Genomic DNA, 25,341 nt, shown 5'->3' with positions numbered 1-25,341 from the left:
GTATGGTGGGGGTATGAGTCACTCCTGTGACAGTTCTAGTTTTTTCTGCTGCATACAGCTGCATTATATTTGTAATAACCATTTGTTTCTGTCTGTGTCTGGTTCCAGTTTGCTAATATGTGTAAATGTAATAAGATAAATATTGTACTGTAAGCAGTTAAGTATTTTCAAACGTCTAAATAATGAGACTGCTGGTTTAATTTGTCGTTAAGAATATTGAATTCTTACATTTATAGGTGTGCATGCTTTAGTAAATGTTTTCTTGTTTGTCATTCTGCCAATAGTGCAAAATTTGAATTTAGAGTAGAATTGCTGTTTTTGCTGTCATGTATTATGCATTCATTTACACTTCATCTTATGTCAGTCATACTTACCTCAGGAAAGATGAAATGGGGAGGATATTGGACCCCTTGTAATCAATTCTACCAGGTCATAAGTCATGAGCCATACTTGTATACTGTGAAATCATTTAAATTTGTGGGCAGATGTTTTTATGGTTTGGGCAAAAACTGACTCTTGTGTCATGGATGTTTGTGCCCCAACTATGAGTGGTGGGACCATATAAATTTGGTCTTTACCGTGTGTGCGTCCATCCGTCCGAAAAAAGATTGTGATGCGCCTAGCTCAAAAAGTATTTGTCAAAATGATATAAATTGATGAAACCTTGCATGAGTCTTTCTCATGATATGAACTTGTGCACCTTCTATTTTTCGTCTGGCTCCACCCTCAATTTAAATAGTTACGGCCCCTGAAATAGTCAGAAATGCACATCTTCACCATGTGATGCAGCTAGCTCAAAAAGTATTTGATATAAATTGATGAAACCTTGCATGAGTCTTTCTCATGATATGAACTTGTGCACCTTCTATTTTTCGTCTGGCTCCACCCTCAATTTCACTAGTTACGGCCCCTGAAATAGTCAGAAATGCACATCTTCACCTTGTGACGCAGCTAGCTCAAAAGTATTTGATATAAATTGATGAAACCTTGCATGAATCTTTATCATGATATAAACTTGCGCATATCCTATATTTCTTCCGGCTCCACCCCTTATTTTCAAAGTTATGGTCCCTGAAGTAGTCAAAAATGCACATTTTACCTAATGACGTGCCTAGCTCAAGAAGTATTTGATGTAAATTCATGAAACCTTGCATTTGTCTTTATCATGATGTAACCTTGCACACTTGGCATTCTTCTTGAGATCTTAATGCTAATTACAGAGTTAAGCCCCTTGAAATAGCCAAAATAGTTGATTTTTTGGTTGTGATGCACATAGCTCAAAAAGTATATGGCCTAGAATAATGAATCCTTTATATAAAATGTTTTTTGAGGCTATACCCCCTTGAGACTGCAAACATTCGAATTTTTGCCCCTTATTTGTGACAAATGTACCAGTGGGGGGCACACTGTGTCCTACAGACATATTCAGTTTATATTAATGATGCAAGTTTTTTTGTTTGTTCATTTGGATTCAGTGTTGTAGATTTAACACAACCTCAAAGAGCTACAAAAATAAGTCTCCCCAAAATGTTTATGATTTTGCTGTTATTGCTAAAAGGGCACCAGTATTTTGATTTCTTAGCTTGCTTTTCTTTAGGTTTTTCCCAGACTGTGCTTTTTTACAAATGTCATTGAAAGGTCGTGCTGCTTTGGGTATAATTGTTGTCTTTTCCAACAGCCTTTGTGGAAGAATTTTTAGTTCTGCAAATGTTGTATAAAATAGTGTGGAAGAGTATTATTTTAGGTGACATTATGACCTGGTTCTAGTAAACATCTGTTGTCTTGCTTAAATCCTATAAGAAGTATTTTTCATTTTTTTCAAGGAAGCAAACTAGAAAACCATTTGGTTATCCATGGCTTAGCTAAAGGTAGGCTTAACTCCTATTTTATTTTGTAATTTTATTGTTTTAACAGTGTTATTAATAATGACTTTTTTTGAATTTTAATATCCCTTTAACCAGTTTCACATTTTGATTTTTTTTCACATAACAATAATAAGGGGGAATCTCATATTTTTGATATGGTAATGATAATATGAAGTATTGATGAAATTAATGGAGAAAAATTATCAGGACATCACAAAGTGAGAAAAAAAAAGAGAAAATTAGTGCATTTGGTTACCTTTCCATCTTGTTTTTTCGCAGAACCTTTCACTGCAAACTTTACCACTGTTTAATACAAATGTACATTTTTTACAGAACATTCTGTCATCAAATTTCATTATTCGCGGGATCAATACTGTATAGGCAGATATTTTGTGAACTCACATCATTTTCAGTATCAGTTATTTCTTGGTTTCAGATCAAGTTTAGAAATTTCAATCATTCAGATTTTGTAGGCTTCAAAATTTTACAAAAAAAATTATAAATCTAGGAACTGGTGCTTTTATTTTTGCAAATATTCATGAAGAGACGAGACTTTGTGAATTCAAACAATATAATCATGTGTTTTAAGCAACATTGTCTTACAAAGAATAGCCATAGATTCTGGACAACATGAATAGTACTGTTGACTATTACTTTTATATCACGAAAAGTACCAAACTTTCAGTTATCACGAAAAGTACCAAACTTTCAGTTATCACAAAAAGTACTAAACCTTCAGTAATCACGAAAAGTACTAAACCTTCAGTAATCACGAAAAGTACCAAACCTTCAGTACGTCACGAAAAGTACTAAACCTTCAGTAATTATGAAAAAAACCAAACCTTCAGTACATCACGAAAAGTACTAAACCTTCAGTAATTATGAAAAGTACCAAACCTTCAGTACGTCACGAAAAGTACCAAACCTTCAGTAATTATGAAAAGTACCAAAATTTCAGTTCATCATGAAAAGTACCAAACTTCAGTAATTACAATATTCAGTAATGTCAGAATTTTTTTCTGCTGTACAGTGGATAATTTGTATATAATTGCTATATTTATCTTACACTCTCATAATTAGAAATCATTCATTTGCTGCCTGTCATGTTTACACATGCAGTTTGATTCATATTATGTTCTTTATGCATCGAGTGAGAATGTGTTTTTTTTTAATAATCCCCATCATTCCTAGCTTGACCCCCTCCTACATAATGCATTAAAACAATAGCTTATACATCATGAAACAATAATGTTTGAGACTTTTAACCCCAAACAAAGGTTGATATAAAACTGTAGACAATTAGTGAATGGTTATCCATCTTTTGCTGGAATACAAGGTCACAATATATTGAAAACTGAGTATCAGTCAAGGCATAATGCATGGCAGGAAATTTTCCTATTGATGATTAAAACTGTAAAATGAAGAAAAAATACAGTTCTGTGTTTAATGTATACTTTTGTCAGAAAAAGAAATTTCTCTTTTAGAAAAGATAGAAAAGATATTGTTGAGTTATATAGCTGCAAGAAAATTTCCTGAAAATTAAAACTGTCTATTATATTAATTCCTTTACACCCAAAATATGCTTTGTATACATTTTACACGTTACTATAATTAACCATGTAATGCGTACGTTGATGCTCCAATCAGCTGACAAGACTAGAGAAGAAATCCTGAAGAAAACACGGACATACAGAGCGCAGCTCAACAACGCTGTCAAGACAGGCAAATGGTGAGATTGACATTTTATTCTATATTTGCATAAAAGCAATTTAGTTTTGCCATCATTCAGCATCTATTTTAGAATTTGTCATCGTCAATCTTTATATCTTTTTGCAAAAAGAAAAAAAGGTGTGATAGAATGCATTTTATTGCAATTTCTTTGTATGCTGTCACATATACTTTGTTACTTGTATGCAGTTAAAGGGCCTTCTTGTCTCACAGCAGGATTTATAGCTAATAGGTCTTAAATTGTTTAATCGGAAAAACCTGCTTTGAAAAATTGTATTTGATCGTGGAATAATTAGATCTGTGTGGAAATCTGGCCATTTCACCCTCAGTTAAGGTCTGGGGTGCTTAACTTCATCTCTGAGCAAGTGATCAATGAAGACATAATTATGCAGATTAATGTTTTTGTTGCATGAAAAAGCTCATATTTAGATTGATATTGTTCTGTTGTTTAATTCAATAAAAAAGATACTTTCGAGAAAATATTTGAATGGATGATTTATAGCTATTATTAATGTAAATTAACAATGCTTCCAATTGACTAATGTTGCCACTGATTGTGTGTAGGTACTATGAGGCTGAAGTGATGACCCCTGGGTATGTCAAGCTTGGCTGGGCAATGGAGTCAGCAGATCCTTCACAGGAGATTGGTCTTGATGGAAGCTCATTCGCATTTGATGGGCTCTGTGTAAGTACATATGTACCTATCCAAAATGTTCTCACCCTGTTTGCTTAAGAGGTTAAGATTTTGATTCCTTGGGATTCATATCTAGATTTACCTGCTTTTCACATTGGTTAATTATTGAAAAGTTGTTACTTCGGATTAATTTTTGTGGGGGTAAAATTTTATGTTTTTTCCCAAAATGGTTAATTTGTTAGTTGTGAATTTGTCGATGTCTGTTAATGAAGAGAAAAGAATGGGAACTTTGCGTATTACTTGGGATAAAAAAAAATTTGATTGATACAACCGTAAGTTCCCCCACAAATATTGAAGATACCACAGTATGTGCAGAAAACATAACAAATTTAGATATTCAAACTGTCACTCATTTCTGATCTGATAATTGTATAGTTAGGGCAGTTTAGGATATTCTTTCTTTCACTTTGTGTTACTGAAAACTGTTTTGTATGTGATTGTTCCTCTTATATCCTATGTTAGCAAGCTGTAAGTTACTTGAAACTTCAGAAGTACTTAGTAGATCTGTAAATTGAACATTCTGTTTCTCTTTTCTGTGATAGGGTCGTAAATGGAACATGGGAGCAGAATTCTATGGTAAGACATGGAAGACAGGAGATGTTGTTGGATGTATGCTGGACCTTCATGACAGAACAATCAGTAAGTCTCTCTAACATCCACTTTTATGTATATACTTTTGAATTATCGGGTTTACCGATGGGGTTGTGGCAATCATTATGATTTTATTAACCTGCTTGTTTGTTTGTTCATGAATTTGAATTTAAAACATATTAAAAATCTTATTACAATATCTGCTGCAAGATGAAAATTACATAATGCAAAAATTTAGTTCAAAATCAATATTACATTTTTTTACATAGGCTTGTGTAGGATGCTTTGGGTAGAATTCTGTAAGGACAAAGAGACACACAGTACTAAGCTTTTTAACCTTGTAAAAATTTTGAATGCATTTGCGACATTAGTTTTTAAAAAATGTTAAGTATGTTCACAAGAGAAGTTATTTTGATTGCAGCATTCTCACTGAATGGAGAGTTGATGATGGATTCCCTCGGACAGGAGATTGCATTCAGAAACATCCAGACAGACGTGGCCTATGTCCCGGCAATAACTGTAGGGGCGTTCCAATTAGTTAAATTTAACTTTGGTCAGGATGTGAACACACTGAAATACTTCACATGCTGTGGTCTACAAGAAGGCTATGAGCCATTCTGTGTGTAAGTTGCATAAAACTGACTTTTGAAGCCAGCATATTAGCTGTAATTATGTCTCCCACTACATAGTGGTGTGGGAGATATATTGATTTACTGCTGTCCTTGTGTCTGTCTGTCTGTCACAAATCTTGTCCGCGCTCTAAGTTGAACAGTTCTCATCCAATCTTCACCAAACTTTAACAAAATGTGTTTGCTAATAAGTCCTCGGCCAAGTTCGATATGGCCCTTGGATTACCGAAAATTAGCCTTTTTACTCTTGTCCGCGCCCTAAGTTGAACAGTTCTCATCCGATCTTTACCAAACTTTAACAAAATGTATTTACCAATAAGTCCTCGGTCAAGTTCGATAACTAGCTGAATTGGCCCAGGCACTTCAGAATTATGGCCCTTGAATTACCGAAAATCACTGTACACAGATGCCAGTGATACATGTATTGGTGCATGGTTGACTCAGATACATAACTATTCAGATGATTAGGCAGTTGTGGGAGACATGCGCTTTTCTCAAAAGCAGCTCTAGTTTCTTTCATTAAATTTGTTTATTATTGTTCTTTACTGAATTTTTATGACATAGACATACACAGGCTACCTTTTTAACTTCTGATATTTCTCATATGTTAACAGTACATGAAGAAATTTCGATAAAAAGATGAAAAAGAACATCTTTTTTGATTGATGTTAAAATTTTTGTAAGAAAACACTAGCTTGAAAAATGCCATTACAAATATGAAATTTTGTTTTTGTAGGAACATGACTCGTCATATGACACTTTGGTACACGAAAGATCAGCCTCAGTTTCAGACAGTTACTCCATCACATTCAAGTGTTTCTGTTGCTAGGATACCAGGAGGGTAAGATTTTCATAAGACACTTTTTTGTTTATAATAAAGGTTTAGATTTTAAAGATGTATGACATAAAAGAGAATCTTAAAGAACAGAATTTAGAGATACATTCATTTAATAAACGATCTGATGCTTCTGTTTCCATCACATCAGAATGAGTGTTTGCAATATTAAAATTACCACTCTGTTAATGCGCTATTTTCTTTTCATGTATCAGTTAGTTTTATGCTGCAGTACTTTAGCAAACATAAAACAATATAATTGCAAATATAGAACAAAGTCTTCAAAGACATGGTTAATTGTAGCCTTTCATTCTCTCCATTTGTTTCTTAGTTACATGTTGATATATATTTTTGATGCTTACCTTGCAGAATTAATGTAGCACCATGCCTAAAGGTCACATCGAAGACATTTGGAACTTTAGATGATGTTAAGCTGGAATATTTACGTCTCAGTCTGCCTGTTAAATGCAAGGATGAATTTGTTCCCAGGTAAGGAAATTGACTTTCCTGTAAATATGTTACCTGTTCCTTTTGTTCTGGCCACATTTCATGAACATGTAACATGAATTGGTGTGTAAGAAATAAATAGGTTGTCTTAGTTTATTTTGGAGAAGCAAAGCACAATCTTTTTGCCTTAGCCCATGCATTCTGACAGTGGTCTATATTTTGTAGTTGCACCATATAAGTAAGGGCTTCTTGGCTTAAGGGTTAATGTTGCTGATGTAGAATCACTTGCCCCTTACTGAAACCTCTCTTGGTGTTAAGAATTCTTTGTGAGAGGAAGCCATGCAACTGACTTGATGAAGGTTGATGGTCCTACCCAGGTGACCAACAGTGCCTGAATCTGCACAGAGGGACATCTGGAGTCCTCCTCCATCAAAAGATGGAAAGGTTGACATATGGCCTAAAAGGTTGCCATACGACCTAAAAGGTTGCCATACAGCCTAAAAGGTTGCCATACGGCCTAAAAGGTTGCCATACGACCTAAATATTGCCATATGACCTAAAAGGTTGCCATACGGCCTAAATTGTGTTGATATAACTTTAAATACAACAAAAACAATGCTTTTTATTTTCATAATCTAACAAAAATTCACCATATAAGTAAAATTAATGTTCAGTGATTGTTTAAATTTTATTTCAGTATTTAATTTCAAATGCTCCTTCTCTTGACGTAAAGAATAATATCACTCCTTTTGCTTTGTATTACTACACGTGTTTGAAATAATGGATTTATGAAACTAATGATAAATATATTTCAAATGTTTCGCTGAAACAATCCTGATTGTAGGCATATGAGTGCCCACATGGCAATGGAGCGACGAATGAACCTTGAAAACATTCGACGTCATGCCATGGACATTGAAGAGGAGCAAGATGGAGGTACAGATGGTGGTACGGAGAACTACAGTGACGCCAATATGAGCGATGCTTCCATAGAACGGGGAAGTAAAGTTATAGCAGGTAAGACCAAATAAAATGTCCTTTTTTGTATAAAAATGCATATAAAATGATGTGACTTTTCAAAATCCTGATACTTGTATAAGGTTGGTCACAAAGTCTTGAAAAATTGTCTAAATAGGATAAGAAATAATTATGAAACACGAAAAAAGATCCATGTTTTGATAAAAAAAGGTCATAGTATTTAAAAGAAAAGTTTGGTTTAAGGCATCTTGATGAGGCCCTGTGTCAAACAGCTGTAACAGTTATTCAAAATTTGTGCTATTATTGTTACTTTTTCCTTTATGAAGGAGGATATTTGATGTGATTGTTTAAGGAATTAGTTTTTACAATTCATGTGGCCACCCTTATATATGTTTGAGTTTGCTGTGCAAATAATATGATCATTTTATAAGTAGAACATCTTCGTAAATATTCCTGATTTTTAAGTATTATTTGACGTCATGTTCTTATACGAGGATAAACCATGGTGAATAGCATGTTTGTCTCTTCTGAATGATGAATGTTTTGCTCATGAAACTAGAGTACAGATAATTTCATGATACAGCCATTGATGTTTACAGTCAAGGTCAGACAATTCGATCAAAAGTCTTAAATAAGACCAGTGATAAATACAAAAGGCAAATAGTGTAGTACAGAATTTTGTATATATTTACATGAACAGGCTTGTTTTCTTTTACATCAAGTTTGATTTTATTCAGTTTTGAACATGGGTACACTATCTTTGCTTTTAACTACATTTCATTTATTGGGTAAAGCTAAGAAAGTAAAGTTAGTCGTGACAGGCTTGTCTCGTTCTCTTGGTAAGATGGAACATACTAATAAATGAAGGAGGTTTAGGTGCTTGATGTAGACCATTTACAGGGTTAAGGTGCTTTTTGTTGTCTCACCTGCCCTTTGTTGGGAGTGAGTTATTAGTATAGGTTGATGGGCTGACATTTATCATCCTACATCAGCATTTTGTATTGGTTAGAATTACACCAATTTTGCATCCTGGCATGGACCTCTCAAGTTTTTTATTGAAATGGTTGTGCTTAGCCCCTTTTAGTGGCAGCCAGAGCTACAAGGAGGAAACCCATTAAACAGTTTTTGCTCTGAAACCACTTGACAGATCTTCACCAAATTTGGTCTGTAGCATCCTTGAACTTTTCGCCAGAAATGTTTAAGGTCTGCCTCGGTTGAGCGACTTCGGCCAAATTGGGCCTTTTGTAAAGGTTTTTAGTTATTGAGGAGCATGTAACTAACAACGGAGTGTAACCTACTAACTGACTTTACTTCAGAACTGCATACATAACACATTCTACATATCTGTCATTTTTATTTCACTAAGTTACAACAAACTGTAAAAGTTTCTTTTAATATAAATGAAATATATATTTAACCATTAATGATGGTTCCTAAATCATAGTTTAAGCTGGATGAAAACAGCTTATACTTATTGAGTCAGAATGGACACGTTTCAGGAAACACTTCCAGGATTGCATGTTCACAACTACAGTTAGATTTGGGCCTACAGCCTCAGGGTTTAAATAGTTCATAGCTAAATTGCCAGTTGCCACTGCCTCATTTTGAGACTCCTGTTCAGTCAGTTAACGTACTGTAATAAATGTTTTAAATGAAATTTGTAAAGTCGGCAAGAAAATACAGTTAATTATGATATCTGAATTTATTGCACTTCTAATAATAACCATGACTTCATTTTACTCAAAGACTTCATTTTTACTTTGAAATGGGGTTATTTGCATGTTGCATGTGACCTATATCTTACCCCAGATGCCTTACGTCGCCTTGTCAACAATACAAGTAACCATGACGACAGTCCTGCGCATGATAATACTCCTACTACCAACTCTACTAACAAAGATTTGAAAACCTCACCATTGTCTTCAACACCTAAAGATAAAAAATCTAAACATAAAGAAATAAAAATCAGTGATGGTCAGTTGTCAAAAGCGTCGCCGGGCAGCAAAGGATCTCACACGGGTAATTCAACGTCTGGTACAAGGTCATCAAAATCAAGTAGTAAGTCAGATTGGTGAACAAGTTCTGTTCACTTTTCTTTTGAAACTTTTGAATTGGTTTTGTGCTGGTGGCTTGTAAAGATATTGTATAATAGAAATGTAGTGCGAAAGGAAAATAGATAATTATTTTTGGGAATTATTTATAAATCAATAGTTATCATTGGTAAGTTACTGCATTTTCTTTTCTGCTTATTCTTACCTTAACCCTTACATTGCTAAATTTCTATAATGAGCTTGTTCATCTTCCAGTTTGGACAGTACTGTTAAAAGGGGTGCTTACAAAAAAGATATTGACTGAATAGCAAACAGTGCAGATCATGATCAGACTGTATGGATGTGCAGGCTGATCATGATCTACACTGGTCACAAAGGCAGAACCAGTCGTGTCCGGCATGGTAAGGGTTATTGTATGTCAGATATAAATTCTCAAGCTTGGAACGATAACCTTTCCTGTTACTTATTTTGTTAGGAAGCAACAGAATATTGTTTAACTTTACCCTGCTATATTTCTAAAATGAACTGGTCTATCATTCAATTTGGACAGTACCATTTATTATTCAAAATGGTGTTCATTGAAAATTTACTGACTGAATAGTGAACAATGCAGACCATGATCAGACTGCATGGATGTTCAGGTTGATCTTTGTCTGCACTGGTAGCAAAGGCAAAATCACTTGATACCAGCAGGCTAAAGGTTAAACTTAAGCAGGGGATATTGATTGTTAATATTTTGTGAAAGTTAAAGCAAGTGGGATGTTTATGTGTGGAGGTGTGGGTAATGTGGTAATAGTTACCCTGAAGTGCATCACACATTTTAACCTTTTAGTAACTATAATAATTATAAAATGCATGAAATCTGTAACACTAATTGAACTAATACAATTTTATTACTTAAATGTTTTCATGTTTTAACAAATTTGATAAAAAAATGAAATGAGCCATGCCATGAGAAAACCAGCATAGTGGCTTTGCGACCAGCATGGATCCAGACCAGCCTGCGCATCCGCACAGTCTGGTCAGGATCCATGCTGTTTGCTAACAGGTTCTCTAATTGCAATAGGCTTTGAAAGCGAACAGCATGGATCCTGACCAGACTGCGTGGATGCTCAGGCTGGTCTTGATCCATGCTGGTCGCAAAGCCACTATGTTGGTTTTCTCATGGCACGGCTCAAATATCATAGCTACATTTACAGTAGCATTTTTGCAAGTGTGTATGTTTTAGAAAATAGTCAATGAACTATTTTAATTTTGCATTCTCTTGCTTCAACCTAAAGCTTATTAATAATGAAGTCTTGTCTTGTATTACTATTAACATTTCAAGCACCATTTATGAATACTGTACACTTATTTTTGATTGGATAATGTCTGGTTCCCATGTTGTGTTGTACATTGCTGTCTATTTTCATGTGTGTTTCCCTGCTTCCAGATGATGACGACCTTTCTCTCACAGGTTGGTACCCGTTCTCATCCTGTATTAGAACTACCTTTGATCAAGCCTTTCAAGCTGTGTGAACAGTTACTGAAATTTTCAATACATCCCACTTAGGCATTTTAGATTTGTGTCTATAGAGAAGGATGTGTGAAAACTGTATTGTGCCACAATTAAAAGGAAAAGTTTGAAAACATTTTGTGTCAGCCTTTTCAGTAACAAGTTTTTCTTTATGTGTTAGTGTTATTCATATTACATATCAATTCAAGGAACTCAAGATTGTTAATAGGAATATTTTAAATTATCTTGTTCAGTTTTGAATTTATTTGCAAAACAGTTGTTTTGATAGGGTATTTTCCCTTTGTGAATTTCAGCTATTCCTGACAGAAAAATAAAATGAAATTTTAATTTTTGACTTTAATCGTGACTGGATTATTATAAAACTTTCAAGATTATGTTGTCAGTATAAATGCAACCTTAACCTGTAAATATTGCATAAATATGTATAAAATTTTTTTAATTTTTCCTTCTGTCAGAATTTTAAATGGGGAAAACTGTTAGGGTGAAGAATTGGCATTAATAAAGATATCTGTAAAATTAAAAAAGTTTTTGCTACCACTTTAGGAGACCTTTAAAATGAGCCGCGCCATGAGAAAACCAACATAGTGCATTTGCGACCAGCATGGATCCAGACGAGCCTGGACATCTGCGCAGTCTGGTCAGGATCCATGATGTTTGCTTTCAAAGCCTATTGCGTGGATAAACAGGCTGGTCTGGATCCATGCTGGTCCCAAAAGTACTATGTTAGTTTTCTCATGGTGCAGCTCAAATAATGTATAACTTACATCTAGATCTTGTAAACTAAGGCTGAACCAAGTCTGCTTGTTATATGTTGCTTGGTTGTGTTCTGTGCTTCCACAAGATCTTTCCACTGACTTTATTACAAAAAATCTTGTTATGGAAAAGGTTGATCAAGCTTTAAGTTATTAGACCATTTTATACTGCCATGACATGACTGAAAATATGACTGAAATTTTTGTTGCCTTCATGTTTTTGGTTCTATGGCTCAAAAGTGAAAATGATAGAATTTTGATTGGTTAAAGCTGCTTGAAAAACACTATTTAACCAGCCTTAGAAATTACCATTTTCTTTTGTGATTTAGGCATTTACAGTGCATTTTAACATTAAAAAAAAGTTTTGCTGTTCTAAGCTTGGTCAACAGATTTGATACAACACTGATATTAGGGAGGCTTGATCAATGTAATATTGTTCCCAGCATGCAGCTATACACATACTAACTGTTGTGACTGTACCAACGCTTAGTAAAGTAGATGGACATAGATAGTTTCTTAGTTCAGGAAAACTGCCTAAAGAGAGTTTAGTAAATACATTTGTATGTAGGTCTGCGTAGTATGCCTGCTTTGTTTCATGGTAAATTCATCATAATTCGTATATTTGTATTAAGTGTAAAATATTCTTTACAATTCTTATACACTACTTTTTTTTTAGCTCACCTGTCACAAAGTGACAAGGTGAGCTTTTGTGATCGTGCGGTGTCTGTCGTGCGTGCGTGCGTCCGTCCGTAAACTTTTTGCTTGTGACCACTCTAGAGGTCACATTTTTCATGGGATCTTTATGAAAGTTGGTCAGAATGTTCATCTTGATGATATCTAGGTCAAGTTCGAAACTGGGTCACGTGCCTTCAAAAACTAGGTCAGTAGATCTAAAAATAGAAAAACCTTGTGACCTCTCTAGAGGCCATATATTTCAAAAGATCTTCATGAAAATTGGTCAGAATGTTCACCTTCATGATATCTAGGTCAAGTTCGAAACTGGGCCACGTGCCATCAAAAACTAGGTCAGTGGGTCTAAAAATAGAAAAACCTTGTGACCTCTCTAGAGGCCATATATTTCACAAGATCTTCATGAAAATTGGTCAGAACGTTCATCTTGATGATATCTAGGTCAAGTTTGAAACTGGGTCACGTGCCATCAAAAACTAGGTCAGTAGGTCAAATAATAGAAAAACCTTGTGACCTCTCTAAAGGCCACATTTTTCATGGGATCTGTGTGAAAGTTGGTCTGAATGTTTTTCTTGATGATATCTAGGTCAAGTTCGAAACTGGGTCACGTGCGGTCAAAAACTAGGTCAGTAGGTCTAAAAATATAAAAACCTTGTGACCTCTCTGGAGGCCATACATTTCATGAGATCTTCATGAAAATTGGTCAGAATGTTCACCTTGATGATATCTAGGTCAAGTTCGAAAGTGGGTCACGTGCCTTCAAAAACTAGGTCAGTAGGTCAAATAATAGAAAAACCTTGTGACCTCTCTAGAGGCCATATTTTTCATGGGATCTGTATGAAAGTTGGTCTGAATGTTCATTTTGATGATATCTAGGTCAGTTTCGAAACAGGGTCACGTGCCTTCAAAAACTAGGTCAGTAGGTCTAAAATTATTAAAATCTTTTGACCTCTCTAGAGGCCATATTTTTCAATGGATCTTCATGAAAATTGATATGAATGTTCACCTTGATGATATCTAGGTCAGTTTCGAAACTGGGTCACATGCAGTCAAAAACTGGGCCAGTAGGAATAAAATAGGAAAACCTTGTGACCTCTCTGGAGGCCATATTTTTCATGACATCTTCATGAAAATTAGTGAGAATGTTCACCTTGATGATATCTAGGTAAAATTCAAAACAGGGTCACGTACCTTCGAAAACTAGGTCAATAGATCAAATAATAGAAAAACCTTGTGACCTCTCTAGAGACCATATTTTTCAATGGATCTTCTTGAAAATTGGTCAGAGTTTTTATCTTAATAATATCTAGGTCAAGTTCAAAACTGGGTCAAATGAGCTCAAAAACTAGGTCACTATGTCAAATAATAGAAAAAACGACGTTATACTCAAAACTTGGTCATGTGGGAGAGGTGAGCGATTCAGGACCATCATGGTCCTCTTGTTTGAGACTTTAAATCTGCATAGCATAAAATGATGATTCCTATGTGGGAACAAAGGTAGGTTTTGGTTTTCGATGAAAAAAAGAAGAAAAGTTTATTACATCAAATGTTTAAAGCAACTGTATCTGTGTTGGTTGATTCTCAAACAAAAGCTTATTTGTAAAATTGTTTTTGGTAACTTGTTAAAGACTGTGATACTTTTACAATAGTAGTAATATTTGCAGGAATGAGTCACAGTTTCACCGACGACACCATTGACAGTCGTCGCTCTAAGTCGAAGGCGAAGTCACTGAATCGGGGTCATTCATTGGAGGAGAATGTCCCAGATGGGGGTGGTCCCCGGCTCAAGGCAGCTGCTAGTGAATCCATGCTTGCAGGGGACCATACTCTTGGTATTCCTATTGATGGCAGAAAGGCATCTTCAAAGTTGTCTCTCCTTGGAGAAAAGGTTAGTGACGCAGCTAGGCTCTTGACAGAAAAAGGTTCAAAGAAGGCTAAGACACCGTTTACAATCTTCAAGAAGAAATCTTCCAGAGATCCATCTCCAAATGATAGAAGTCGAACTAGAAGTCAGGAATATGGAAGTCTTGATAGAAATAAAGTCGGAAGATCTGGAGCTGGGCGATCTCCAAACAGAACATCAACATTACCTCTTACTCGCATTAGTGATGATGCTGATGGAAATGGCACTGTGGGGACACCAATGATAAACATGGAGGCCCCAAGGGGCATGATCCCATATGAATTTCAGGAATCTATGGGAAGAGGTCGGGAGTTCAGCAGTGATGGTTCGGACCCAGATCTCACTGAGACAGATCTAATGGAGATGAATGCTTGGGCAGAACATGTTGATGAATATTACTACTCAGTAAGAATATTCCCAGGCCAGGATCCAAGTCAAGTGTTTGTAGGCTGGATGACCCCCGGCTTCCACTCAATGGACCAACATTTTGATACAAGGAAAGTAAGGCATACAGTGGTATCTGTCCTGGATGATGAATTCAGAATCAAATCAAGGTAAGACATTAACATGAGAAGCAAAATGATTTCCTAAGAGTAAAGAATTATATTCCATTTAGTTTCATATATGCCACTTCAGTTTTTGATTTCACGTTCTTCTAATCTTAGTTATTCACTGTTGGATTTCTGTGGTAACTGTAATTTTTTACACAAGAAATTTAAAAATAGGGCTAATGAAAAATGTAATTTAATACTACGTGTAAAGCTTAGGTCATGCACCTTAAATGCCGATATTTCTATTGAAATAAAATCCTTAGACAACTCCATTCCATTTGCATATTGTAGTGTTGGACGTAAGAATTGTTACATGGTTTGTGCTGGAGATCTGCAGCAACGATATGGTGGGGGTGATAGTCAGGATGTTTCCTCTAAACGAGCCTCACCTGGGCTTCTCATTGGCTGTACAGTAGACACCGCTACAGGTGTCCTCAGTTTCTCTGTCAATGGCAAAGAGGTGGCCAATAAATTCCAGGTATGTTAGTTGTAAAGTTATATATGTTCGTTCATAGATTCTCTCTGTTCCTATGGTGTGAATGTACCTAGGATTGTACCTTTTTCCAGCTTAAGTAAGCGACAAATTTAACATGGTACCAAGTAGTGTTTTCAGCATTTTGTTATCTTACAAGCTGTTTTTGCCTGTATCTTTCAGTTAACATAACAAACCTCTGTTAGGATGTTGTAATTTCAATTTTCCTCAGAAACCTACCGTTAATGGTTCCCAGCTCTGTTCTGTGCTTTCCAGTTTTGTTGTATAATTTCAGGTTGAACCAGGAACCAAGTTGTTCCCAGCTGTGGTCTGTGAACCAACAATAAAGGAAATGTTACAGTTTGAACTCGGTTCAACCAAGGTAAGTGCCTCTTTATCTGGAATTTTTATGTATGAACATGATTCTAGTGCAAGACATACCATATTTATATGTGAAATAGGAATTTTATGCATTTCTTTTAATATTTTCTTGACAACAGGTAGGGAATGAATGCTGTGAAAGTAAGCATATTTTAGTAAAATTCACACATCAGAAATGACATGACCTTTGAAACGTGTTTCTTGTATAATCCATTTCTTTTGTCAGTCGGTATATAATTTAAAATGAAGGTGCTCTCTTTGTTTACAATATGACGTAAATTTTTACATTGGAGTTTTTATTATTAAAGGCTTTCAGGTATTAAAACTTTGAGAACTTGTGTGTACAGTTTATTGTTTTCTTTCACAGAATGCCTTGCCACTGTCAGCAGCAGTATTCCGAGGACCTAAGAGTGTGGTGCCATCCTGTCCTCCGCGACTTGATGTGCAAGCCTTGGTGTCAAGTTGCTGGGCCAGAGTTCCACAGAATACTTCATACATCATGTCACTCAAACTTTCAGCGGCCAGGGGCTGGAGTATGCTGTCTGAAACCTCAGGTAGGCTTTCTTGAATGAGTTGATAGTCGTGTGTGTGGAAATTCAGGAACTGTTGTGTTGTGTTTATGATGTCTTCTGTAAATACGATTCAATGTACACAAAATATCTAAATTTTCAAACAGATTAAAACTTAAATACTCATAACTGGTACTCTTGTTACATTGATGAAGAGCTTGGCAGCAAATTCATTTGACAAGTAAAAAAAATATAAGTTTGAATAAAAGTTTATGCTTATCAAATTTTCATGAAAAATTATGTAAAACTATATATTTGTTATTGCAGTACAAATAATGGCCGTGTACATCCCAGAGGAGGACAGATCTATGGATATTCTAGATCTAATTGAGCATCCACATTTACTCAAGTACATACAATTCAAAGTTTTGATTAACAGTATACTTTGACAGTCAGTACTGTTTTACTTAAGAAAGTAGACTGTAAAGGCAGTCTACAATTTCAGTGTGATAACATTTCAGTACTCAGGTTTATAATGTAGTTCATGCAATCACATGACCTTCTAACAACCAGTGGATGCTATAATGGCATACTTCGAATACATTAGGTGGGCTTGATTCAGACACTGTGCTATCCGGATCAAGGGATCATTATACTGAAATGTGCCATGAAGTTTTGATCGGGCTATTCTGCATGTCCCACAGGTGTACCGAATTGATGCACGCACAACTAGCTCGACTGAAATGAGTGCAAATCTAGAAAAATTGGTGTACTGGATGAAATAGGGATACACAATCGAGCCCACCTATAATTGAATGGATTAGCGAGTTTTCGTTCTGAGTTTACTACAAGGTTATTGTATTGATACAGGGTAGAGAAAAAGTCATTGTGTTATGTGTCACTTGTTTCAAGTGTGATTAGGTGTTCAGGTGAAGCAAAGATCAAAAAAAAATTTAAATAGTGAGGAATGTACATTACATTGCTTCAGAATTATAATGAATGTCTATAGGTTATCCATACATTGTATCATATTGTAACAAATGTAAAAGTGTATTTTAGAGAGTAGACTGGTTTTATTATATATTTCAGTTTCCATGCAGTAACTCTAGAGTTGTACCAGGCTGTGTGTTCCCACGGTAACCACAATGTTGCCAGTATTCTCACAGGACATGTTGACAACCTGCAGCTTTTGTATTGTCTACAGAGTCAATGTATGTCCCACTTTTTTCTACATTCATTTTCTAATAATTACTCTCAGGCATATATGATCTGTGCCATGAGAAAACCAACATAGTGGCTTTGCGACCAGCATGGATCCAGACCAGCCTGCGCATCTGCGCAGTCTGGTCAGGATCCATGCTGTTCGCTAATGGTTTCTCTAATTGCAATAGGCTTTGAAAGCGAACAGCATGGATCCTGACCAGACTGCGCGGATGCGCAGGCTGGTCAGGATCCATGCTGGTCGCAAAGCCACTTTGTTGGTTTTCTCATGGCACGGCTCATTTGGTTGTTTTGTTAAGGTCACTGATTTCAAATCACTTACCTCTCACTGATGTGTTTCAAATCTTCACTTACGTTGTTGAATCTGCCTGGCTTACAGAAGGTCAGTGGTTCTACCCAGGTGCCTACCTACACCTGAAACAAGGCCTAGAGGGACATTGGCACCTGCTTCATCCAAAGCCAGAAAAATTGCTGTATGACTGACATTGTATCAGTGTGTCTCTAAACCCACTGTGAACAAGGTTACAAGATATGTACTTAAGTATTTTATTGCATAGTATATGATGCTATAATAAGTTAAGTGAATAAACAAAATAAATCTTCTCTTGTTTGAGGGAAGCTTGTCTCTCAAACTGTGTTTTGCCTGCATTTCAGATTTGTCAGGTCCACTGAGGGCTGGTTTCCATGACTTACTGATTTCCATGCATCTTGATTCTCACACCAGAGGAAGGTTTGTAATGCATGTTTTAATAGTATCACTTAGCACACACTTAGAAAAAAATGCTAATTCTCTACAAATTCATTTTACTGATAAGGGTCACATGTTGAGAAAAATGTTCAATCTGTCTGGAGCTCTAGATTTGACGAATACTGAATCATATTTTACAGACAATCTACTGAGAAGGAGTACATCATTCCTCTGACAAAGTCCATGCAAGAGTTGAGTCTCTACCGACAACTGAGCCCAAACAGCGACGGCTTCAAGATCAAACATACCATACCAAACATGGATGCCAGTGTTTCTATCAGGCCTAAACTCTGCCTTCTCAAGAAAGATATCGAAGCAAGGTATGGCTAATGTAAATTTTTGGAATTGTAAACATAGAAATTTGGATAAAAGCTCCCTTTTTTTGTAGGTGTTGATGATGGAATATAGTGCATTTAGAAGCTTTGTCTTACCTTTTTACGTGCAGGTTATCGTAGTTTTAATTAAACTTAAACAGCTTTCTGAAATTGAAAGTGAAATAACAAATGCGTCCATGGAACCACTGTGTTGACATCATGATCAGACACCGATCGCGCGTTGCAGGCTCATCTGTTCTTTAAAGCTATTGGAATTAGAATTTGCAAAGATGATCTGACCGACTGCGCGATCGCGTGTCTGATCTAGCTGTCGCACATTGTGTTTATGGACGGCTCAAATGTTTATAATCATAAATTTCAAATTTATTTTCAAAATATGATTCTTCCATTATATTATTAGTATTTTTTATCAAATCATAAATGTAGAATTTTGGTTCTTCTATGACATATACTTCTGGAACTTATATCCGGCACTATATAACTTAGAAGAGATATAGCTCCATGAAAACTGACTGAGTCATTATAATTCCTGTATGTTTCCTTTCAGGAATGAGACAAAGAACAGAGCTGAGACATCACCATTTTTCCCGATGGATCGACTGAAGATGCATATGATGAAGGCCCTTACAGATGCTGTAGAGAAAGGGGCAGCACATATCAGAGATCCTATAGGGGGCAGTAATGCTAACCTCTTTGTGTAAGTAAATGATTCAAATCCTGTTTTGTGGACTGTATTCATGCATAAGTAATAACTGTATTCATACGTAAGCATCATCTTTGTTGTTACTAACCTACGTGTTCACTTTTCAGAATGACTTAAAATATATTTTCTGCAGATGTATATCTTTAAATTTACTTTGACTCCACAACCCAGCCTCTCCAAAGAAGAACGGCGTATATTGTTTTGGCCATACTGGTATGTCTGTTTGTTGGATGGAAAACATTTTGGGTTCCTAAACAGTTTAGGGAATGCCTTAGCCTACAGTGGCCAAACTTCCTAGGATGGCTGCAAATTTTCAGTTGATGGCTGCTATATTTTTTGAAGTCAAAATAGTTTTCAGGTCAGTGTCACAGTGACAGTGACCTTTAGACTGAAAACATTTTCCAGTCAGTTGCTGGAGAATGCTTGTATACAAGTTGTTTTTTTTTTATTGAAATTTTATTATGGAATTTATAATAGTTTTTAAAAAAAGTAAATGTGTACCTTAATGTATTTAAGATTCAAATTTAACTGAAACTTAACTCGGGACCTACAATTTTACAAAAACAAGGCATTACATGGAAATATGTAACATTTTGAGCCAACGTGCACTTATGTGTGAATGATTAAAAAAATTACAAAATGTACATGTTCAGCATTTAAAAGTGTATGATTTTTAGTACATTGGTACAATTATTGTAAGTCTGTTGTCTATTACAGACCGTTGTTGAAGGCAATAGACAACCTGCTAGTGATGGGACTACTCACAGATGATGACATGCATCAGTTACTGTTCTTGATAGATCCAGAAACATTTGATGAAGTCACTTACAGGGGTAATTGACGTTTCTTCATTATACTTTAAAAAGATGAATAAAAAGAGTTTGATTATTGTAGTTTGCTTGCTCAGATTCCATCAGTGTCTTTGGGATGCAGTGGAATAAGCCAGTTCATTTTCTTGGCAAAATTTTTAATATGCAAGGTGCTGCAATTCTAACACTGCATCATCATAATTGAGCTGCACCATGAGAAAACCAGCATAGTGCATTTGCGACCAGCATGGATCCAGACCAGCCAGCGCATCCTCGCAGTCTGGTCAGGATCCATGCTGTTCGCTAACGGTTCCTCTAATTGCAATAGGCTTTGAAAGCGAACAGTATGGATCCTGACCAGACTGCGCAGATGCACTATGTTGGTTTTATCATGGTGCGTCTCATATTGGAAAGATGAGAAAAATTTTCGTAGTTGCAATTTCTTGCTGTTAAATTTATGTTAGATGGGTTGCTTGTTAGGATTGCTATGTATAGATAGTGTGAAATCATTTTATTTCATGGTTTTAAACATTGGGGTTTTGCACAAAATTGCTTTTTCAATGAGATCTGAAGTTATGGGTTTCCACAAAATAGAAGAATGAGAACTGTACATGCACAGCAATTAATATTAATATTGGACTTTTTAAAAATGCTAGTTGGTGGGATATTGCTTATAGTTAAATATATATGTTTTTTTCAGCCAGGGCAAAGGGGAACGGTTTGCTTCACATGAAACTGGATGAACCAGTCAAATTAGAGGTAAACATGTTTTTCTGTAACATTAAATCTGAGAAGAAACAATTTGACAGTCTTTTAGATGTATTTTTAGAGATATTTAAGACAATTTAGCTATTCATTTGAAATTTAAAGATAAAAGTTTCGTATTGAGCATGGATAGATCCCACCTTGAATGGATAGAACAACTCCAGCCAAGTCCATGACAGATGTCATAGTTACCTTCCTGTATCTAGTCCAGGCTGACACTGCTGGATTTTAATTTTAAGTAAATCATCCAACATCTGAACTCTAGTCTGGAAATCAGACACTATCAAAATTCAAACCACTGCACCTCAGACTTAATTATATCTTGTCAGTAAACTAATATGACAAGTTTTTTTTTTCACTAGTAATGTTCTGATTTTAATTTAATGTAGAAGTTTCTTCATTTATTTGACTTTTTAATATGTTAACTGTTTTATTTTGTGAAACTATATTCAGGTGTGCCGTATTCTGCAACATTTATGTGACATCCAGCTAAGACACAGGATAGAGTCTATTATCGCATTTTCTGGAGATTTTGTTGGCTCCTGTCAGAATGTAAGAAAGGATTTGAAATCTTTTCAGTTTTTCTATAAGATAAAATAACATTGTTAATACCTACTTACTTTAGCTTTATTATGAAGACTGCTAGCTTATTTGTATCACTGTATCAATAATTACACCCCCACCAAACATGTTTGGAGCGGGGTATATAGGAGTCAGTTTTGTTGCGTCGTGTCCCGTCCCGAAATCTATTATCTCAGTTATTACTAAATGGATTTGATTCGAACTTAAAATAGATGTTTCTTCTTATCACCCACATCATGTGACACAAGGTGCATAACTCTGATGCCAAGTTTTCATGAATTATGTCCCCTTTTACTTAGAATTTAAGGGTAACTTTGTTGTATTTTCACTATATCTCAGTTATTACTAGATGGATTTGATTCAAACTTAAAATAGTTGTTCCACCTCATTACCCACATCATGTGACATAAGGTGCTTAACTGTGACATCAATTTTTTATGAATTATGCCCCTTTTTACTTTAAATTTAAGGTTGATTTTGATGTATTTTTACTATATCTCAGTTATTACAAAATGGATTTGATTCAAGGTGCATAACTCTGACACCAATTTTTCATGAATTATGTCCCCTTTTACTTAGAATTTAAGGTTAATTTTGATGTATTTTCACTATATCTCATTCTGATTGGCTTAGAGCCAAAGGGAAGTAACCTTTTTTTAAACTTTTGTACTGAGTTTCTTCCCCTTAAATTCCAGGAATTAGTTTATTTTTAAAAATCCTATTTTTAGATTTTCAATATTTTGGTATTTTTCTAACTTTTTTATTATCAGTCCTATGTAAAAAAGTAAATACATTTTTCTGTGGTAACATGGGTCGGTAAGACACTTTTTTGTATTCACTTTTAGTGTATCTCTAATATTAGAGATTTTTTATATTTACCCTCATCCAGGGCACATAATTATACTAGTATTACTTATATGTGGGAGCCCAGGATGAAGTACTCCAAAGACGAGTAAACTTCTTTTTAAGTATTAAGCTTTCTTGACATTTTTATATTATTCTAAGTCTTTTTAGCTCATCTGATTTTTTGAAAAAAAATGATGAGTTATTGTCATCACTTGAGCGGTTGTCGGCGTCGGCGTCGGCGTTGCCTGGTTAAGTTTTATGTTTAGGTCAGCTTTTCTCCTAAACTATCAAAGCTATTGCTTTGAAACTTGGAATACTTGTTCACCATCATAAGCTGACCCTGTATAGCAAGAAACATAACTCCATCTTGCTTTTTGCAAGATTTATGGCCCCTTTTGGACTTAGAAAATATCAGATTTCTTGGTTAAGTTTTATGTTTAGGTTAACTTTTCTCCTAAACTATCAAAGCTATTGCTTTGAAACTTGGAATACTTGTTCACCATCATAAGCTGACCCTGTACATCAAGAAACATAACTCCATCTTGCTTTTTGCAAGATTTATTGCCCCTTTTGGACTTAGAAAATCAGTTTTCTTGGTTAAGTTTTATGTTTAGGTCAGCTTTAATCCTAAACTATCAAAGCTATTGCTTTAAAACTTGCAACACTTGTTCACCATCATAAGTTGACCCTGTACAGCAAGAAACATAACTCCGTCCTGCTTTTTGCAAGATTTATGGCCCCTTTTGGACTTAGAAAATATCAGATTTCTTGGTTAAGTTTTATGTTTAGGTCAACTTTTTCTCTTAAACTATCAAAGATATTGCTTTGAAACTTGCAACACTTGTTCACCATCATAAGCTGACCCTGTACAGCAAGCAACATAACTCCATCCTGCTTTTTGCAATAATTATTGCCCCTTTTGGACTTAGAAAATCATTTTCTTGGTTGAGTATTATGTTTAAGTCAACTTTTCTCATAAACTATCAAAGCTATTGCTTTAAAACTTGCAACAGTTTTTCACCATCATAAGTGGACACTGTACATCAAGAAACATAACTCTATCCTGCTTTTTGCAAGAATGATGGCCCTTTTTAGACTTAGAAAATCATGGGTAGGACAATATTTCTATTACACTAAAAAAAATCAGATGAGCGTCAGCGCCCGCAAGGCGGTGCTCTTGTTAAGATTACTTATGGTTGCCATTCTTCTGTAACAAGACCGTATGGTGGGGGTATGAGTCACTCCTGTGACAGTTCTAGTTGAGTCTGAATCAAGAAAAAGCTTAAACTGATCATGTACAAGCAGCTAGGTTTGGGATTTTTTCAGGATGGTGCCTGATACTCCAATCCATTGAGAGGACATTTCAGGCTTTAGAAAGTGATTTTTCAGGCTTTTAATTTTGACTGAGTCCAAAGCATGAATTATGCTCATCCCTTTTGTATATTATGAACTTACAGCTGATAGATTATGCAGCTAAAAATGTGGTAATTTTGATATTTAAGCAAAATCATTTTTTATTTATCAGCATTATGAATATAAATGTTTTAGGACCAGCTGAGACGTTATGTTGAGATAAAACAAGCCAACTTGCCATCATCTGTTACTGCCAGAAAAACCAGAGAATTCAGATGCCCTCCACATGAACAGGTAAGTTTTGTTACTACTGTGGCAATATTTCTTGGTGATGATAATGTTATAAGTGATGATGCTGTTGATGATAATGTTGATGATTTTGAAGATGACATATATGACGATGATAAGATGATGATGATGGTTATGATTAATACTGAGAACGATGTTAATGTGTGCACATCATTTTATCAGTACAGTCCTTTTTTCTGTCTTCAAGTTTCTATTTTGGTTATGTGATAACAGACTGCATGAATGTTACTTTTATAATTATAGTGAAATTTTCAAGTAGTATATCTGCAATTTGTTTAAAAATGCTTACCTTTATATTGACAGATGAGAAACCTGCTCAGTTTCAAAAATGAAGAGGATGAACTATTTCACAGTTGCCCATGTCGAGAAGATATTCGTGAAATTTTGTGGAACTTCCATCGTAATCTGCTCAAACACTGTGCCATGCCAACAGCGATTGGCGAAGAACTGGAAAAACCAGAGGAAATCGAGAAGGAACCAGAGTCCACGTCTCTTACAGACAAATTGTTACAGTTGGTATGGAAAACTAAAGAAGAGGAAAAACAAGAAACAGAACCTGTACATGAAGGGAAAATAGGTAAATATTGATAGAGTTACCTCCCTCTTTGCTTGTAAAATATATAGTCAACAGTCATAGAATTTTTTTAGTTCTGGATGTTTAAGAAAAAACAAATGTATATAATAAGTTATTTTTCAGTTATTAAGTAAATGTATAGAAAACAGATGTCTTTTAGTTATAAATGTTACAGTCATTGTGTTTAGTATAAATACGTCTGTTTTAGGTATTGTTATTTCACAGTGATTTGGATGCATACAGCTATTTGGTCCCCCTGTTGCATTTTGCATTTGACTAAAGATATGAAGCAACTATTTATATCATAGTGCATTTTGTATGCAATGAAATTAATGAAATTAATAAAATGAGCCACTCCATGAGAAAACCAACATAGTGGGTTTGCGACCAGCATGGATCCAGACCAGCCTGCGCATCTACGCAGTCTGGTCAGGATCCATGCTGTTCTCTAACGGTTTCTGTAATTGCAATAGACTTTGACAGCAAACAGCATGGATCCTGACC

The 25,341-nt window shown here is 35.3% G+C and overlaps 1 protein-coding gene across 12 annotated transcripts in view; it reads left to right on the top strand.

The window, feature by feature from the left end:
• The window catches only part of LOC123532801 (ryanodine receptor-like), a 194,676-nt gene that overhangs the window by 76,573 nt on the left and 92,762 nt on the right, over nucleotides 1-25,341 (top strand). For 9 of the 12 annotated variants that reach the window (XM_053552047.1, XM_053552052.1, XM_053552041.1 and 6 more), the window contains 24 exons: nucleotides 1,824-1,868; nucleotides 3,513-3,594; nucleotides 4,158-4,278; nucleotides 4,830-4,926; nucleotides 5,300-5,501; nucleotides 6,244-6,348; nucleotides 6,712-6,831; nucleotides 7,634-7,806; nucleotides 9,577-9,825; nucleotides 11,251-11,274; nucleotides 14,441-15,233; nucleotides 15,522-15,708; nucleotides 15,998-16,084; nucleotides 16,451-16,637; nucleotides 16,920-17,001; nucleotides 17,682-17,803; nucleotides 18,468-18,543; nucleotides 18,702-18,881; nucleotides 19,444-19,593; nucleotides 20,317-20,432; nucleotides 21,109-21,167; nucleotides 21,627-21,725; nucleotides 24,150-24,248; nucleotides 24,567-24,840. In XM_053552047.1, the coding sequence (XP_053408022.1) occupies nucleotides 1,824-1,868; nucleotides 3,513-3,594; nucleotides 4,158-4,278; nucleotides 4,830-4,926; nucleotides 5,300-5,501; nucleotides 6,244-6,348; nucleotides 6,712-6,831; nucleotides 7,634-7,806; nucleotides 9,577-9,825; nucleotides 11,251-11,274; nucleotides 14,441-15,233; nucleotides 15,522-15,708; nucleotides 15,998-16,084; nucleotides 16,451-16,637; nucleotides 16,920-17,001; nucleotides 17,682-17,803; nucleotides 18,468-18,543; nucleotides 18,702-18,881; nucleotides 19,444-19,593; nucleotides 20,317-20,432; nucleotides 21,109-21,167; nucleotides 21,627-21,725; nucleotides 24,150-24,248; nucleotides 24,567-24,840 (3,729 nt within the window). The remainder of the gene's footprint in view (nucleotides 1-1,823; nucleotides 1,869-3,512; nucleotides 3,595-4,157; nucleotides 4,279-4,829; nucleotides 4,927-5,299; nucleotides 5,502-6,243; nucleotides 6,349-6,711; nucleotides 6,832-7,633; nucleotides 7,807-9,576; nucleotides 9,826-11,250; nucleotides 11,275-14,440; nucleotides 15,234-15,521; nucleotides 15,709-15,997; nucleotides 16,085-16,450; nucleotides 16,638-16,919; nucleotides 17,002-17,681; nucleotides 17,804-18,467; nucleotides 18,544-18,701; nucleotides 18,882-19,443; nucleotides 19,594-20,316; nucleotides 20,433-21,108; nucleotides 21,168-21,626; nucleotides 21,726-24,149; nucleotides 24,249-24,566; nucleotides 24,841-25,341) is intronic. The other 3 variants (XM_053552050.1, XM_053552058.1, XM_053552061.1) reach the window with 3 other exon arrangements.

The sequence above is a fragment of the Mercenaria mercenaria genome, chromosome 1 (genome assembly GCF_021730395.1).
Source record: "Mercenaria mercenaria strain notata chromosome 1, MADL_Memer_1, whole genome shotgun sequence".
NCBI classification, from domain to species: domain Eukaryota; kingdom Metazoa; phylum Mollusca; class Bivalvia; order Venerida; family Veneridae; genus Mercenaria; species Mercenaria mercenaria.
The sequence above is the reverse complement of the archived record's forward strand: the minus strand, read 5'-3'. Positions and strand labels throughout refer to the sequence as shown.